Below are 17,753 nucleotides of genomic sequence, written 5' to 3'. Positions count from 1 at the left end.
CGGTTGCCAATTGCAAGGCACACAGAGACGAACAACCATCCGTGCTCACACTCACACCTAGGGGCAATGTAGAGTGTCCAATCAGCCTGCCATGCATGTTTTTGGAATGTGGTAGGAAACCGGCATACCCGGATAAAACCCACTCAGGCCTGGGGAGAACATGCAAACTCCACACAGAGCTACAATTGACACCGGTACCTCTGCACTGTGAGGTCGACGCGCTCACCACTGGACCATCGGGCCGCCCAAGTACCGGTAATGTTTATGTAAATAGAGACGATCCAAACGTTGCCATTTGTGTTTTTAATTTCATAAAACTGTCTATTGTTGCAACCAAGATGAAGCTCAGATTACATTTTAGGACCAATTTCTGCAGAAGTCCAGGTCATTACAAAGAGCCTGTAGTATACACTGTGAATAGGTGTTAGATTGGTGTTCTCCCACCCCACCACCCTGAGCCGCTCTGACTATGTAAGAAGTGTCCTCGAACAAGCCACTCAACTCCCATTTGTTCCTGCATCATTAATACTTTGAAGATGAATGACGTGTCAATGTTAAAGCGAATTGAGTACATTAATGGTGGAAAAACACAATCAAATGGGAAGCCTGTTTGTGTAATTAGCTACATTTTATCATTTCAAGTGGATAGTTTCCTATCCGTTTCCTTGTGCAAAGAATGAAGGTATGTATTCATGTTCAGTACAGTTATCCATTCATTTTCTACACTGCTAATCTTGTTCAGGGTCATGGGGGCCTGGATCTTCTCCCTGCTTACGTTGGGCAAAGGGCAGAACACACCCTGGACTGGATGTACATACATGTGTATTTATATTCCACATATCATGTACATAAGCTCTATTCATACATTCCAACAAAGATGAAACACAGCACCTGTGACAACAAACCTCCCACGGTCTTTAATTTACGCAATTTGTCAGTATCCAATCGCACGTTGTATAAAACATTTCTCTTGCATTTTAATGCAGCAGTAAACAACCGTAATGACAAGTATTTTACAAACTACAGTTACAATTCATAAAACTGAGACAATGTTGCACGCAATGTGACCGTCCTTTCATTTTTGCCTTGCTGCATTTTGAGTGCTTTGCTATGTTGGTAAGCCTGATCTTATTGGGACAGTTACGAGCTTTTGACGCAACCCCAACTTAATATCTGTGCAGCATTGGTCAATTTATGACCTCGGTCTGACTCGCAGAAGGTTTTTTTTTGTACAATTCAAGTTTTAGGCTATGTACAGGTATCTGTTATATTCTATCTTGAATATATTTGAGCAGATAAATGTACAGTACAGTGCTTAGGTGCACAATAAAAATGTTTTAAAACTGTAAACAGTTGGCTGGAAACGTCCAATGTAAACAAAGTGGCAAAGACCTACTGTACCAATGTGTATATGTGTGTATCTATATGTGAGTGTGTTGTACACATTGTGCTACAATTACTTTAATATGAAGCCTTTGGCATTATGTTGACCTTCAGGATTATTTTTCAACACATCTGTCCGGGTATATTAATTCATGTCGAGTACTGTATCATCACTATGTGAGAAGTACTCTTGAACCAATAGAAGTTCAGGATCAACAGCACTTGATGAATATTCCAAAACAGACAAAGCAACATATCTTGCTCAATGGCAAGATGCCACGTATCTATCCTTTTTTTATTTGACTTTTTTATAAAACTTAATCCTCATTACGGTCGCAGGTGAGCTGGAGTCTATTCCGGGTGGCTTCCAACTGACTTTTTCGCCAGCCATTCGCAGGAAACTTAAAAACAGTCATTATTCACACCTATAGACAATTTGGAGTCTTCGATGAACATACAGTACAGTACATGCTTTTGGAATATGGGAGGAAGCAGGAAGGATGCAAAGAAAATCCAACCAAGCACGGGGACAACATGTCAACCCCGCAAAGGAAGGCCGGAACACGAATTTGATTCCTCAACCTCAGAACAGTGAGGCAAATATGCCTGCTTACAACTAACAGCTAACAACGGCAATTCCAATGAGCTCCAAATTATAAGTGACCCGTATTGAACTACACTACTTAGTCTTGTGAATGAGGTTTCCGACTCTGTGAAAGAATTTCCCAAGCTTATTTTCATGGTGGCCTCTTCCCCCGTGGACGTTGTGGTCAGTTGTTGGGTTTTTGATTTTTTCCAGTGAGTTGAATGGGGAGTACAAAGATTGTTTCTTTTGAATTGAACAAAAAGGCTCAAATCTGCTGTAAAGGCGATTGTCAGCTTTTCTGTCTTTATTCCAGCCCAGTACGTCAACGTCTGGGATTGTTTTTTTGTCGCCGACGCCGAGCTTACTTTGCGATCTTGTTTCAGAGGAAGAGGGCTGAGGTGTGTGCTGGTGATCCTCCATTTTGAATCTTGGTTTGGAATACTTTACATCGGCCACATGGTTTTCCTGAGGCTCTAGGGATGATTTGCTATCGTGATGATTAACCACAGCCTCATCCTCGGCTTTAATGGTGTCTGTGCTGTCATCTGACGTCACACTTGGCGTTTCCACACGTTCGACTCGATCCTCTTTCTTATCTGGTATGTTCAAAAAGGACTTGATCTTCTTGGTACTCTTCTTTAGAAAATGCTGAGAGCCCATTCTGTTGGATTTGGTTGCCAAATCCCTGTCGTCAACGCCCAGGCTTGCAGCAGATAGAGTTTTGGAAGGACGTTCCTGCCAAATGGAAGTGCGGGAACTTGTGTCTGTCATGCTCTTGACATCATAATGAGAAACAGATCGCTGATCCTCATTGAGATTTGACCTGTAGCCACTCTGCTTCATGTTGATGCCTCTATCTATTTGCATCCGAGCATAAGATCCATACATGTCACCCGAGGAGTCCTGTGTGTATGCGGTGTTGGATCTTGGATCTGCCACGCTGTGCCTTTTGTGCCAGGGGTCGGTTAACTTGTCTGGATTTGTCATGATCTGCCCATGCTTGACTCTGCCTAAGCTGGCGTAGGCAGATGTGTAGGAGTTTTTTCCACTGCTGTAGTCATCCAAAGTCTGCAGGCTTTTTCTCTTAAACATGTATTCTTCGTTGTTTATTCTGCTGCTTTCGATCGGTGGATTCCACTGCATTGAGGAATAGCGCAAAGAGTTATGAAGCGCCGCTGAGCGGCTACTGACAGAAGGTGTGGCGTTCATGTGTGAATGTTGGTCCAATTGCTCTGGTATGGCGGACCTAAAAACAAGAGAAGACCTCATTCTTCCCTGCATGAAGCTGTTGGAAGACTCAAACTGGTCCGAATAGTCAGACGGCTCGCTAAACGGCATGTCAGGGTTTTGGAGGTATGACTCGATCCTCCAGGTACGCATGAACGATTTGGAAGTCTTTTCCAGCGTTGGCATGTTTTGCTGCATGGAAAGAATTTGTTTGTCGTTGCCGTTGTATGACTGACGGAGCTTTTGACTCCTGTACATCGGTGGCACTAAATAGTTATTGTCCAGTGGATAGTTTTTCCCCATTGCCGTTTCCCGGGAAATATTCCAGTTGCTTGCTCTGGCTCTGACATTCTGTTTGACATGTCCATCATCCCTTTCCCCCGCATAGCTGTGCCGCTTTAAGTAGTTTATTGAATCTGTAGACTGAAATCTGGACATGTGGTTCTGCAAACCAGCGTCATGCTCAGTCAAAGGCGCATAGTGATTATCATTGCAGTCTCTGACGTACAGATTCCTCTCACAGGTCTTCCGGTAGACAGAGTCCAACGTGTGCCTTAGCTGATCGCGCCGATCGATCGTATGTGTCGAATGAGGAGAATATTTTGACCAGCCGAGCATTAAGTGGGAGCCATTAGATGGGAGAGAATGATCCGGTTGACATAATTCAGCCGGCACTGTTGACCTCGCGTACAGTGTTCGAAACTCCTCATCGTAAGTCCTCACCAGATGGCCCGTGATGACCTGCACCATGCTCAAGTTGATCTTTGCACATGACCACGTGAATCTGTGGACAAACAAAACAAGCATGGGTCCGTCATTAATGTGGAGGAAGCATCTGATGCATCAAATGTCTGGTTTTCAGGTTCAACCTTGTGGATAATGGTCATCTTTATTATTATTATCATTATAAATTCATATTCAAAATTTGACTCAGTAGCTAGTGCTCCTGTATAATCGAGTGACATAATAGGTTATGTCGTAATGAAAAGGGAAAACATTCAGTCAGATACACAAGTTAATTTTTTTTTTTTTAATAACCAAAATATATTACTGCGATCATTCCAGAACAATATTCCTTGTTGTGTCTCTACTCAATTGATAACATTGAAAGGCTGAAGTGATTACATTACTTCATGTTGTCATTGTGTTAATATTGTAATTCCAGTACAAAAATTAATCCACACCTTGATTTAGTGGCATTAAGAGCAAAGGAGGGCAATTCCACTTTTTTTGTCGCGTGGCTTTGTTTAAAATCCAAGCAAATCAAGTGAGCAACGTTTTTGAGCCTAGTGGATCATTTAAATTCAATTGTATATCAATATGAAAAATAATGAATTAAATGAACTTAGAAATCAGAGTGTGACGTGCAACAGTTGCGTTCACCTGTAGGAGCCATAAATCACTGTATGACAGTCGACCAAAATAAATTTCTGCTCCATCGCTCCATGGAATTTAGTCCCCGTACGACACTGATAATCTTCACCTTTCACAGTGCGCACTCTCATGTTCTGGGGACAAAGAAAACAATAAGCCAGCTCGAATCGTCAACACTTGCAGAGGTAACTTTGAGTCAATGTCTGCACACTTCGTTGAATTGTTGCCATGCTTGCTATCCAAGCATTTTGCTGTGTGATTGTTTTGTAGCATAGAATAACTCTTGTGCGAACAAACATTGGCACCAACAAGGTCATTCGGAAGACATTTTATCGCTTATACAGTGGAACCTCAATAAGTTAACACCATACAATTGGTGTAAATTGTATTCCTATGAAAAATACTGTCTGTTGTTTGGACCTTTTCACCAGCAATAGCAGTTTTGAGTACCCACCCTTTTTGGAGTCCTTAGACTAGAGGGTGTGCTGGAGAGCACTCCCTATGGGGAACTCCCTCGTTCTACTGGGAGATTTCAATGCTCATGTGGGCAATGACAGTGAGAACTGGAAGGGCGTGATTGGGAGGAACGGCCTCCCGATCAGAACTTGAGTGGTGTTTAGTTATCGGACTTCTGTGCTCGTCACGGATGGTCCATAACGAACACCATGTTCAAATATGGTGTCTATATGTAGACTCGGCACCAGGACACATTTGGCTGCAGTTCAGTGATTGACTTTGTGGTCGTATCATCATGTTCTGGACACTCGGGTGAAGGGTGTCAAGTGATCACCACTTGATGGTGAATTGGCTCCGATAATGGGGGAAGATGCCCGACTGACCTGGCAGACCCAAACATATTGTGAAGGTTTGTTGGGAGCATCTGGCAGAATCCCCTGTCAGAAGGCAGAGGTTTTCCCACGTCCTGGGAGAGGCAGGGGATATTGAGTCAGAGTGGACCATGTCCCGCACCTCTATTGTTGAGGCAAGTGATCTGAGTTGGCTGTAAGGTGGGCGGTGCCTGTCGTGGCGGCAACCACTGAATCGGCTGGTGTACACTAGTAGGAAGGGAAGGCTAAGCGGTCGCCGAGGCAAAAACTCAACCGTGGGAAGAGTTTGGTGGAAGCCGACTTCCGGACAGTTTCGAGGAAATTTTGGTCCACCATTCAAAGTCTCAGGAGGGGGAAGCATTGTACCATTAACACTGTGTCGAATGGGGGTGGTGCGCTGCTGACCTCGACTCGGGACATTGTGAGTGGGTGGGCAGAGTACTTCGAAGACATTAACTCCACCAACACACCAGCTGGTCCACCTCAGAGGACTCTGAGGTGGACTGTCCTATCTCTGGGGTTGAGGTCACCTAGTCACACAGCCAGCCAACTTCCAAAAGGAGAAAAAAAGGAGCAGGCGGCAGGAGAAGAATAAGGAGCAAAGTATGTACAGCTGAAAAGTGCATGTACTTGTTTGCAGCTGCAGTTCAACCAAGATAGCCAAAGTAATTAACATTAGCCCGTTTTAGCACCCGTCCACTTGATTGACTGCATTTTTTTGGAGGGGGGGTCAAGCATCCTCCTTGCGACGATGTTTAACTACTGCGGCCGTAGCAAGCGACATAGGCTATGGCGAACACATCATACGCACATGCGGATTTATTTCTTTAAAAAATAAATAAATAAAACTGATGCAACCATTGTAACACTGTGATATTATTCTCCTAAGATTGCACCATTTCATCGAACTACATCAAGGAGATTATGATTTCTTTTTGTACCATTACAATTTTATTCTCGTAAAATTAAGGACTTTGAATGTCTGACTTTTTTTTTGTATGGCTTTATTCTTGTTCCGTAACATTCCAACTTGATTCTCTTAATATTAGGACTTAATTGTAGTCTAATAATTGTTATTATTTTCAGTGTTGTCTTGATAAAATGCGTTGAGCCTTTTCTTTTCCATTGTATTTATTAATTTTTATAAAAGCACACAAAGAAGGTCTGTGGATGTGCCTGAATATGTTTTAAAGGGACATCCCTGGGGGCACTTGAAGATAACGACAAGGGCACTGCCCAAGAACGTGAGAAGAGCAAATAACAAGGTCATACACAAAAAGGACTGGCAAAGACTGAACCAAAAGCAGAAAGATAATATTGTCCAATCTAATGGGAGAAAAGGACATGAGAGGGGAGTGCAAGCAAGTATACTGTCATGTTGAAGGAGTGACTTACTCTGAGTTGTTGAAGTTTTATATCTTGATTCTCAGCCGCTGTGAGGAATTGTTTCAAGTGGAAATCATCCAAAAGCACGTAGACTGGAACTCCTCGAATGGAGGCGTCAACAGTTTCTTTCAATATATCCACGTCAGTGAACATATCCATCACGATGGCAATGACCTGCAATAATAAAATGAACAAATACATTTGGCATGTTAGGCAAGTCAGGATGCCACGATGCCCACGTGCCATCAGTGAGGCGCCTACTGTTCTCATAGACCTTCGTAGAGATCTTGATTTCCTTTAGCTATAATAACTGTGTTCATATACACACCATTGCACACGTACAGACAATAAACACAACCTCCGAGTCTAATTATATCCCATCGCTAACTATTTTGGCAAAGAGAAACAGCATCACCTGCCAAAACACGTAAGCATGTCTCGGTTAACCAGTTCCCTGCACCATATTAAAAATCATCAAATCCTCATAGAAATTACATTAAAATCACATTACCCTCTGCGTTCACTCCACATTGTTGTATGCAATGAATTCAGTTCATCTTGAAATATATTGTAATGCTGTCCATCTTAAAGACCCCGTAAAGTGAAATCAGGCATTTGTTTCTAAATACATTGGACACATTTCAAAAGAATTGCAGAAAACATTCAAAGCCAGACAATTAGGTAGTTGGGCTCCTCTATTGTGGAGAGTCTCCGTTGCCATAGGTTTCACACACAGAAAGATGGGGAAAAAGGGTGGATAGGGTCTTGGCGCTATCATGGCTGCTTTTGAGTGCCTTGTTGTTGCATGAAAAAGCTGGTGGGATATATTTCGGCCACTGGGAGCTTGAAAGCTTTTAAAGTGTATATTTTTGCAGCTCAAACATGTGGTTATGGCAGAGGAAAGATGCTGACCAAAGTTGCATCCATTGTTATTACTATAAGTAGTACTTTAGTGACGTTTGACGGTTGAGCACGACCTGCTTTCAGCACATTCAGCATACATCCCATTTTCTGATCCGCTTTATCCTCACAAGTGTCGTGGGGCGTGTTAGAGCCTCTCCCAGCCGTCTTCGGGCAGAAGGCGCGGGACACCCTGAACTGGTTGTCAGCCAATCACAGGGCACACAAAGATGAACTACCCCGCACACACTCATATCTAGGGACAATTTAGAGCAGGGGTGGGCAATTATTTTCACGGGGGGGGGGGGGGGGCAAATGAGAAGCAGAAACTATTGTGGAGGGCCGGGCCAAAAGTTAGAAGTAAAAAATAAAGAAGATAGCACAATATCTTTGTATGCCAGTAATAATGTAACACTCTCCTCCACCATCACACTCGGCACCGGTTCTCCTCAAGGATGTGTACTGAGCCCCCTCTCGATACATTTGACTGCTCTCTGACTCTTATTAGCGGTCCAGTTTGCGGAAGGTTTTTAACATGATAACAATCAAACCATTCTAGGAAATGTTCACTTACTCGAGCCACAAGCAATTCATTCTGAGCATTGAAATTGCCAGTATCGGACTGAGTAAGAATCGCTTCCTTGTTTTTCAAAGTCTCGTAGATTTGAGTCTTTCCGACTGCAGGCATCTCCTGAATGTTTCGTACTTTGTTACCCGCTTCGTTTAATCAGAAACATATCACTTTCCCTGCCATGGTCATTACTCTCTCCCTCTTTCTTCGTCTTCCCCTCCTTCCCTGTGCTCTGCAACTTGAAGTAACTACGCCACCTCGTGTTGAAATACCTGTCATTACAAGTCCAAACAAAATGAATGCAATCAAACCTTAATTGTGCACCAATCTTTGGCGGGCCGGATTAAAAAGACCAACGGACCGGATCCGGCCCGCGGGCCATAGTTTGCCCATCACTGATTTAGAGTGTTCAATCAGCCTGCCATGCATGTTTTTGGAATGTGGGAGGAAAGCGGAGTACCCAGAGAAAACCCACGCAGACACGGGGAGGCCGGAGCTGCAATCGAACCAGGTAACTGCACTATGAGGTCGATGCACGAATAACTCGCCCACCGGGCCGCACGCAATGTTTCTCTTCATTCAAATAGGGCAGGGTTGCTAACAACTCGTTTCTCTACTGCATGTCAAATTTAGAAGGCATGTTTATTTTCACTCAAGAAATGCAGAAAAGAGAGAGGAACTTTAACTGACCATCTTTATGTTCACTCTCGATGACATTTGTCCTCTGACTAATTACCTTTGGGCGAAAAGCAGCACACACCCAGGAATGGTCACCTGTCAATCGCAAAGCCTGCATATACAGGTACACCAACACACCAATTTACAGTCTTCAGTTTATCAAGTAGTGTTCCTCATTCTGGATGAAACTGGAGTACCAGAAAAAAAAAATGCACTGAAAGAACCTGGTCTAAATTTGAACATAAGACTCTAGAACAGACTATGAGTAGCCATTCTAACGGTGATCAACTGGTTATCACGTCCACCTCACAGTGCAGAGGTGCAGGGTTCGATTCCGGGTCCGGCCTCCCTGTGTGGAGTTTGCATGTTTTCCCCGTGCTTGCATGGGCTTTCCCTGGGTACTCTGGTTTCCTCCTGCATTCCAAAAACATGCATGGCAGGTTGATTGGGCATTCCAAATTGTCCCTGGGTGTGATTGTGAGCGCAAATGGTTGTTTGTAGATGTGTGCCCTGCGATTAACTGGCAACCGCTTCAGGGTGTTGAGCGCCTACTGCCCGTAGCCAGCTGGGATAGGCTACAGCACGCCCCTCAACCCTCATGAGCATAAGCGGATTAGAAAATGGATGGATAGATAGTTCTTTCTGTCACAGCGACACATTATGCATTTCTTTTATGTACGCTGTGATTGAAGTACCAAGCGCAAATTCCAAACACGTAATACAAATAAGTCATTCCAGCATATGTTGCTGTATAATTGGAACCCATTTATTTAGCCCCTTTTGTTACTACAGAGGGATTTGCTTGGAAAATGCTGTCAGTCACTCCAGCTGTTGCGACCCACGTGATAATTGTTGCCCCTCTGACTTAACAAATGCCTACGGCTACGGTGAAGAGGAAACAAAAGCGCTCCCGTTTTTTTCCATTCAAGGTCTTTTTGAGTCAAAACAGGGTGCAACTTTGTGCATACTGGCATGCAACAGGCTACAAATTGGTGATCATTTGTGAGTTATCCTCATGTAAAAGAGTTTATGTTGTAGTAGTAGCAACCTGTTCCCACACTCTCTCGATGAGAGAAGTCGTCAAACTGGATGCGGGCCATGAAAATGTCAGGAGACACTCCCTGCCACCACACGCTGGAGGTGTGAGGCCTCAAGACGACCGTGCCACACGTGTACAGAACGCACTTGTCATATCAAACAGTCCAATAATGAATCTTGTCTTACCTGTCTTGCATCCCGTATGTGTTTCAGAATCACTTCTTTAATGGTGGGGCTGTTTTGTCGTGGGGGATGATAGAGAAGATCTATATTGGTCTGCAGATTTTCATGTATGAAATCAGGCCAGCCCAATTCCAAAGCGGGAGCGTCCACATCCGAGTGGACAGGCCAGTAGGTGCCAGAGGATGAGTGACTGTCCACGGGGTTATTGATTTCCTCTATGTGGGTCTGAGGTGGGAGCTCTTTGGCGTTTGCTGTGATGAAGACAAGCTCCTCGTCAGACAGGAAGCTTCCGATACGTTCTCCTTTGAGGAACTCTGTGTAACTCTCTCTGCCCCCGCTTAGGAGGCAATCAATGGCCAAGCGATATGACTCCTTGTAGTGGGCTTGCATGTAATCTCCTGATACATGCTCTCCCCTTACGGATGACAGCGAAGAAAATTGAGCCGAGTCCATTGTTCCAGTCATCGTCCCTTGAAACTGTTGCATAAAACAAAAGCACAAAGGATCAGGGAGAGTAAATACAGCTCTATATATATATATATATATATATATATATATATATATATATATATATATATATATAGCCGACATGGAACGCCATAACCAGGTGGCTGGCATAGTCTACCGAAACATCTGTGCGGAGTATGGACTGGAAACCCCAAGGTCAAAATGGGAAACACCTCCGAAGGTGGTGGAGAATGACAGAGCGAAGATCCTGTGGGACTTCCAGATCCAGACTGACAAGATGGTAATGGCGAACCAACCAGATATCGTGATCATAGATAAAGGGCAGAGGAAAGCCGTTGTAGTGGATGTAGCGGTCCCTAGTGATGGAAACATCAGGAAGAAGGAACATGAGAAACTCGAGAAATACCAAGGGCTCAGAGAAGAGCTGGAGAGAGCCTGGAAGGTAAAGGTGACAGTCGTGCCTGTGGTGGTCGGAGCACTCGGTGCAGTGACCCCCAAACTAGATGAGTGGTTGCAACAGATCCCGGGAACAACATCGGACATCTCAGTCCAGAAATGTGCAGTGCTGGGAACAGCAAGGATACTGCGCAGAACCCTCAAGCTTCCTGGCCTCTGGTAGAGGACCCGAGCTGAATGAGGGACGGACACCACCCGAGGGGTGAGATGAGGATTTTTTTTTTTTTTTTATATGAGGGAAGTTTTTAATGGCAGTTTTAATCGCAGACACCACATGAATCAGCAGTTGGAAATGTAATCACAAATTATGCAGACACACCCTGCTTTATTTATTTATTTTTGGTGGGTAATCATTGGTTATTCAGATTTTTTTGCAATTTTTTGGGGGATTGCCTGTGATATTTCTGAGCAAACAGCAGAAGCTTATTTTTGCAACTATTTGTCCGTGGCCTAAATGTAAATACAACAAGCCTGTAATCGCGCTGTAATTACATTACGAAAACAACATAATGAGCTTGGTGGTTTTAAAATTCCCAAGGAGTAAAACAGGAAACATCAACCAGTCATATGTCTAGTTTCAAGTTGCTAACGTCATTCTGGCCACTGCTCTGTTCGTGTACTACTTTAACAATGACAATCAAGCCCCACATTTCATGTTTGTGCTATTTTTCCTAAAATCTAACCAAGCCCTAACAATGTGAACATTTGTCATTAAACCGCTCCTATTGCAATAAGTTGCTCTGTCTGTGTGTTGAAAACGTGGCTCACGGAAACGGCCTCATCATTAAGACAACTGGAACCTGTTTGTTGAGGGCCCTTGGGACCAAAATAATGGCTTAATTTATTAGGACCCTTTATTCAAAGCCATTTTCAATCAATGAATCAATGAAAGCAGAATACGCGATTCATCAACGCTTTCAATTTTTGGTCATTAAAAATGGAATCGAGTTAATGACTATAGAATGACAGAAATAAATTAAATGAAATGAAAATAATTGTTAATAGTTATAATAGAAAATAATAGTTTTAATGAGGTGCAGCGCTGAAAAAATTCAAAATGCGCATTTCATGGTTGAAGCTCTGAATAACGTCTAATCCTTTTCCTTTACAGGCCATGATCGTCTCTTGCCGCACCTGTAAGAGCCAATTAATGTATTCATATTTACAATTCCGCATTAAGGTATATCTAAGTCTTCAATGGAACGGGGGATGACATCAGAGGGAGGAGCAGCAAAATATAAATCTTTTTTTCAGGGAGGGGGTAGGTAGGGAGGGGGCAGGGGTGTCTAGAAGCAAGAACGCGATTATGCAACATATGGATTTCTGTGGACTGGTCCAGATGATGCTAATGCTAATATGTTATGGAGCCGTTCAAGCTCTTTCATCGGATTTGCAGTTACCGAAGAAAACCAGTGAGACATTGAATATGTTAAATATAAAGCAGTGAACCTTCCAAAATTAAATTAATTAAATTGTACAATTCACAACTAACAATGTTGAGTACGCAATCATTTGAACAGTAGCCTACAGACAAGGCAACCAAAAAGCTTGAAGGTGAGTGGTGTTGCTTTATTTTATTTTTCTTCTTATTACATTTAACATTTTAAATGTTATGAAAGGCCAGAATTTGTATATTTTTAAATCAGAGTGTATATCTCCACATACGTGGCCATAACGTTATGGCAACAAAACAAAATAAAGCAAGATGACATTTTGAGTTTGAAGTGGGCCGTAGTGGTTTTATGTTCTCTGATGGGAGGCTTCCTGGTCCACCCTACAAACAATGCTGTGATGTCACAAATTGTGGGTGTGTGATCACTTACCGTCAGATGAACGCCACAAAAATTCTTGTGAAAACCACGTTTGACACTGAAATTTAATTTATCTGTTTTAGGATGAACCTCTTGCTTCACAATAAATAAATAAATAAATAAATAGAAACATTACCGGTACGGGTAATATTTTGACAACATTTGACAATAAAGGCATATTCAATTTAATTCAATTCAATTTTTAGTAACAGAGCAATATTCCCATCGAATGAATTTATTTGAAAACTTTAATGGCTAATGAGAGGGGCATAAAAAAATCACAGTCTGTGATATGTCTTTTATACACTTAATATAGTGTATGTGATCCAGCTGAAAAAGGATTTGATGTGCAAAACCTTATTCCAATTTATATGGCCCAAGGAGACAAATTCGAGTGTAGCCGCACGTCTTCTCGATCTTATTCATTACTGTCAGAGTACAAACATTGCTCAGTGAATGATAAGACCGTAACTTACATTTGAAGTGTGAAAATCCTGTCGACTGCTCCCAAACATATCCCAATGAGGTTTATGTACAGCCATATGCATACTAATTCTTTTCTATATTTGAGGAGGCTCCTGTCCCCCAGCTGGAAGACACCGAAACAAGGAGGTGTCTGAACATGATAAGCAGTGTGCTGGCTGAGAGTACGAGTTACCAGTTTTGACACGCAAATGGTCCGTCTGCTTGAAAACTTGCTCACAGGCAACCGTAAACCTGTTTAAGGCTCTTAGCCACACCTCTTCCTCCTCTCCTCTCCTCTCCTCTCTTCTGCTCGCCTCTCTTTTAAGGACAAAGTTCAGCCTCCTGCAGAAATCACAATGATGGCAGGACACGGAAAGGCTTTGACAAATGTACTGAGAAGCTGTGAGAAAAGTCAGGATATGATGAACCATTTGTATTTTTAATAGCTTTGAATTTCTTCGCCCAGCGGAATGGTGCCTTTTTGCAATCACTCTTTTGGATGTAGAAATGTTTGACATGCCAAGGTCAAAGCTGTGCCTGGGAATATAACTCATTTTCAGATTCCGTAGGCATTAACAAGAGCTTTGACGCCTGAATTTCTTGAGAAGAATATGATGCAATATATACAAAGTACTTGCTCTTATTACTTTGGTGTGGTCAGCACCGAAACTGGCTCTTGAGAAATTGTCCCATTGTGTAATCTCTGCATTCCTGCATCAGGGGTGTGTGTGCGTGTGTGGAGGGGTGAAAGCTTCAATTACCCAAGACTGTTAGCAAGTACTCCCCTTAGGGTTCAACGCACCAAGAGGTCAGATGGATATCTGTTGCTTATTCACTCAATTGCTTGGTGAATATATATTGCATATTGCATGTTGCAATGGCCTCTCATGTTCCAAATGACAAAAGTCAAAAAGTCCCCATGAGGCTCCAATGTTCTTGTAGGTATGTTTGTTTTTCCTGTTTGGATCTCATCCCATCTCTGTGACTCTCCAAGATCAGCCCTCAAGCATGTCTCGGGTCAGTCCTGGTTTGCATGGCAACTTTCAGAGACATTAAATTACATTTGGGTAAATAATGGCAGCATCCCCATAGGCTTCTCACGGAGGAAATACAACTGCTGATCTCAGTGCAAACACAATCTCAGTAAGTCATCTTCCTGTATGCATATCTTGCACGACTAATTATAAAGGAGCAAATAAGGCATGCATTAAATAATAAACAAAATTTAATCTCAAACAATCTAGGATGGATTGCACAGCAACAAATTTGAACTCTTATTTCATTTCATATAATAAAACATTTTTTTTTAAGTTTAAGTGACACGTGCGTCTCTCATCTTATGACATACAAGAAGTCCACGACACTTTGAAGATCAATCTAACTACCTTGTATTGTAGTCGTGACGTCATGAGAGAGCAGCGGCAGAGTGATGACAGTTGTGTTAAAGCACTGCCCGGTAAGCGACTGGTTAGTACATCCACCTCATCGTGCTGAGTTCAGAGTTTGATTCCGACCTTCCTGTGTGGAGTTTGCATGTTCTCCCCCGCTATCAAGGTCGTATCTTTAATCATTTAAATCTAAAAGAGCGCAGTCATGCTGTCGTTCACTCAGAAACAAGACTACCGGTAATACTTACAAGAATATTACAATTCGCCCAAAATTAATTAAGGATAAATTAAAATATCATCTAAATTTTCTGCAGTTGTAATTGTTAAAATAATTGAAACACCATAGAAAAGATGTTTTCAAATGACCACGTTTCATTTCATGTTCTGACGAAGTAGCTTTCTGATAGTCGGCCATAGATTAACGATTCACACAGGGAGGCATTGCAACAAATCAGTGGTGTTGCTATCCTGACTCACTTGGGAGACCATCCACTGATTACAGAAGCAGTGTCTAGGAAGCCTCTCAATCACTGAAAAGTGACACCGATCAGGAATGGAGGAGCTAAACGGGATGGCGGACAAACATGCAGCAGGGGAAGAAAAAAACAAACATTTATCCTTCGCTTTTACTTGTTTTTCAGGCCGGTAAAAATGTTGGTTTTAAGACAACTGTTGAGACCTTTAGCACGATTGCAAGTGCTTTGTGCGAAGAATGAAGCTAATTAGAAATGGTCATTCAAATCATCATAAAATTAGAAAACAGCAAGATAAACTCAAATTGTGTTTGCTTGATGAGCCACCAATAATCAAAAATAAATACATATAAAAAACAATGCTGAACAATATCTCCTTGGAGCCCAGCTCCAAAGTGTAAAGATAGTCGGGAAAAAAAATCAAATTGACCAATAGATAATCAAAAAAAACAATCGAGACATTTTGCATTACTTTTTGTGCTGACTGCCAGAAATCTCAAAGAGCAATTGAATATATCCTCACATGTTTCATTTAATTAGACAATGGTTTGTAGCATTCTTTTTATCTGTACTTTGGCATCCTATTAGAATTTTGACTGAACTGATGAGAAAAGGGGCAGGAAATGAGATCCCCATCGTGGCGGTTTAATGAAGTACTTTATTTGCTAAATACGTGTGCAAAATGTATAATTGCGATAATTATTGGGTTTTCTTATATCATTGGAAACGGAAATGAGTCTAGTTGTGATATTCCACCATGTGTGCTATCTCACAAGACAGTGCAACTTTAATTAAAACATTCGATTGAGTCAAAACAAATCATGAACGACAAGCTAGTTCTCCATTGTACCTGGGTGTGAGGGGTTGAAGTAACGTGCATTTAGTCAGAGGGAGTTTCCTTTCCTGCAGGGCTGAGTCATCGTTTTAGGCACCTAATCTCTGCATGATCACGTCTGCAGGCCTTTCTTGATTCTTCTGGCTCGGGAAATGGGCAAGTTATGTTTTGTTTGCTTTGTACGCTTTTGGTCTTGAATGAAAACACAAATGAGCAGCTGAATCGGATCATTCCACACAACGTGCGGACAAGTTTAAAAGCAAAGATTTCATGAACGCTCGCTGCCGGGTCCGAGAAAATTCTCACAAGTATTCGATAGTCGTTTTGTACAGTTGATGAGGCGCTTGTTAAGTGGTCATCTACAATTTCAAACTGCATTTGCAGATTCAAATGACATGCTGAAACGTAAATACTGGATCAGATTTCCTTCATACGCTTATGGTGTGACTCGTTTAACCGGATTGTAGCACATGACTGGTGACATCTTGTGCTTTGGTTTGTAAACATTCAGTTTGGCGCTGTCGTTCTGTCGTCATAACCTGCTGGGTTGTCAAGGGACGAGTGTTTAATGCACAAACACCGAGCAATAAATGATGATAATCAGATGAATAAACAAACAAACGCTTTTCCGCAGCAGAGTACAATGCAGGATCCTAACTAGCCTTGTCTGTCTGCTCATAACATCTCAAATTTGCGGACATCATTTTCACTGTCGCCAACAGTTCTGCGCTGTGTTCTTCTGTACAGTTTGCAGAAAAATCAGAAATAAGCTTCCATTCTGCAGGAGTATAGGTATCAGAAAGGAATGTTCCTCTCATAAATCAAAAGCCAAGAATTGCATCGAAATGAGAAGAGTCTCACAATTAAAATAAGACGCGCAGCATGCTTGCTTCAACCTTTGTCACTCCTACTTGAAGCTTACTATCAAACTGACAAAAGGGAATTAAACATTGTGCAGCATATATGAACACCAAAATATTCAACCAAACAAAATACAGTATATTTGTCTCAAAGGTCTGCTAGCATACTGCGAAAACACAAAATGCCATACTGTTGGTGTAAAAGAATTTAGCAAAGATGTTACTGTAAGTATAAACCTTCAAACCACTGCTAGTTTAATTGGCATGTTATCGATTCCACCTCCCAACCTTGTTGTTGTTTGTTAAACTTCCCTATCTGTGACGAGCCAACTACAACTACTCTGCTTTGTGGTCAAGTTATTCCCGTATATTTTATTAATAGTGGGGCAATTGTTGCGTCTCAACGTGATAGCTAGCTTTATAGCTAACTAGCTAGCTAGATAGGAAAATGGACAGATAGAACCTTGAGACTCCTCAATTTCCCTACTGAAAGGTTTGTGTACGTCGAATGTGTCATATTTGTCACATATTTAATGTCCCACGTTCTTGCTGTAGTTTTGATTAATTGTTTTTGTTTGTTTGTAAATACACAAGGACACATCATTCGGTGTTACACAATACTATGACAGTTCATTAACACTGCATGCTGCTCAATTCCCATTAAATTTTTGCCACAGCGCTGCGAAATTTCTTACGGATAACACTAATATGTTGTAGAAAGTCAGCAATACGAAGGTGATGAAAAGAGTCCACAGAGGAAGTACACATTGTGGCGGATAGTGTGGCGTAGACAGAAAAAGCAAATTGAGTCATTCAATGGTCCTGTATTTATACAATTTATTGC

At 42.1% G+C, this 17,753-nt stretch overlaps 1 protein-coding gene across 1 annotated transcript; it reads right to left on the bottom strand.

Annotated features, from left to right (window-relative positions):
- Window positions 1-894: 894 nt before the first annotated feature.
- fam83b (family with sequence similarity 83 member B) lies at window positions 895-13,655 on the bottom strand. The gene is made up of 5 exons (XM_052080527.1): window positions 13,365-13,655; window positions 10,157-10,630; window positions 6,793-6,957; window positions 4,580-4,704; window positions 895-3,980 (listed from the first exon to the last, which is right to left on the bottom strand). Exons 1-5 carry the CDS (start codon window positions 13,434-13,436, stop codon window positions 2,063-2,065), a joined length of 2,754 nt encoding a protein of 917 aa, XP_051936487.1. The 5' UTR covers window positions 13,437-13,655; the 3' UTR covers window positions 895-2,062.
- Between the last annotated feature and the right edge of the window lie 4,098 nt (window positions 13,656-17,753).

The sequence above is a fragment of the Hippocampus zosterae genome, chromosome 11 (genome assembly GCF_025434085.1).
Source record: "Hippocampus zosterae strain Florida chromosome 11, ASM2543408v3, whole genome shotgun sequence".
Lineage (NCBI taxonomy): Eukaryota > Metazoa > Chordata > Actinopteri > Syngnathiformes > Syngnathidae > Hippocampus > Hippocampus zosterae.
Note: the sequence above shows the minus strand (reverse complement) of the source record. Positions and strands in the feature narration are given on the sequence as shown.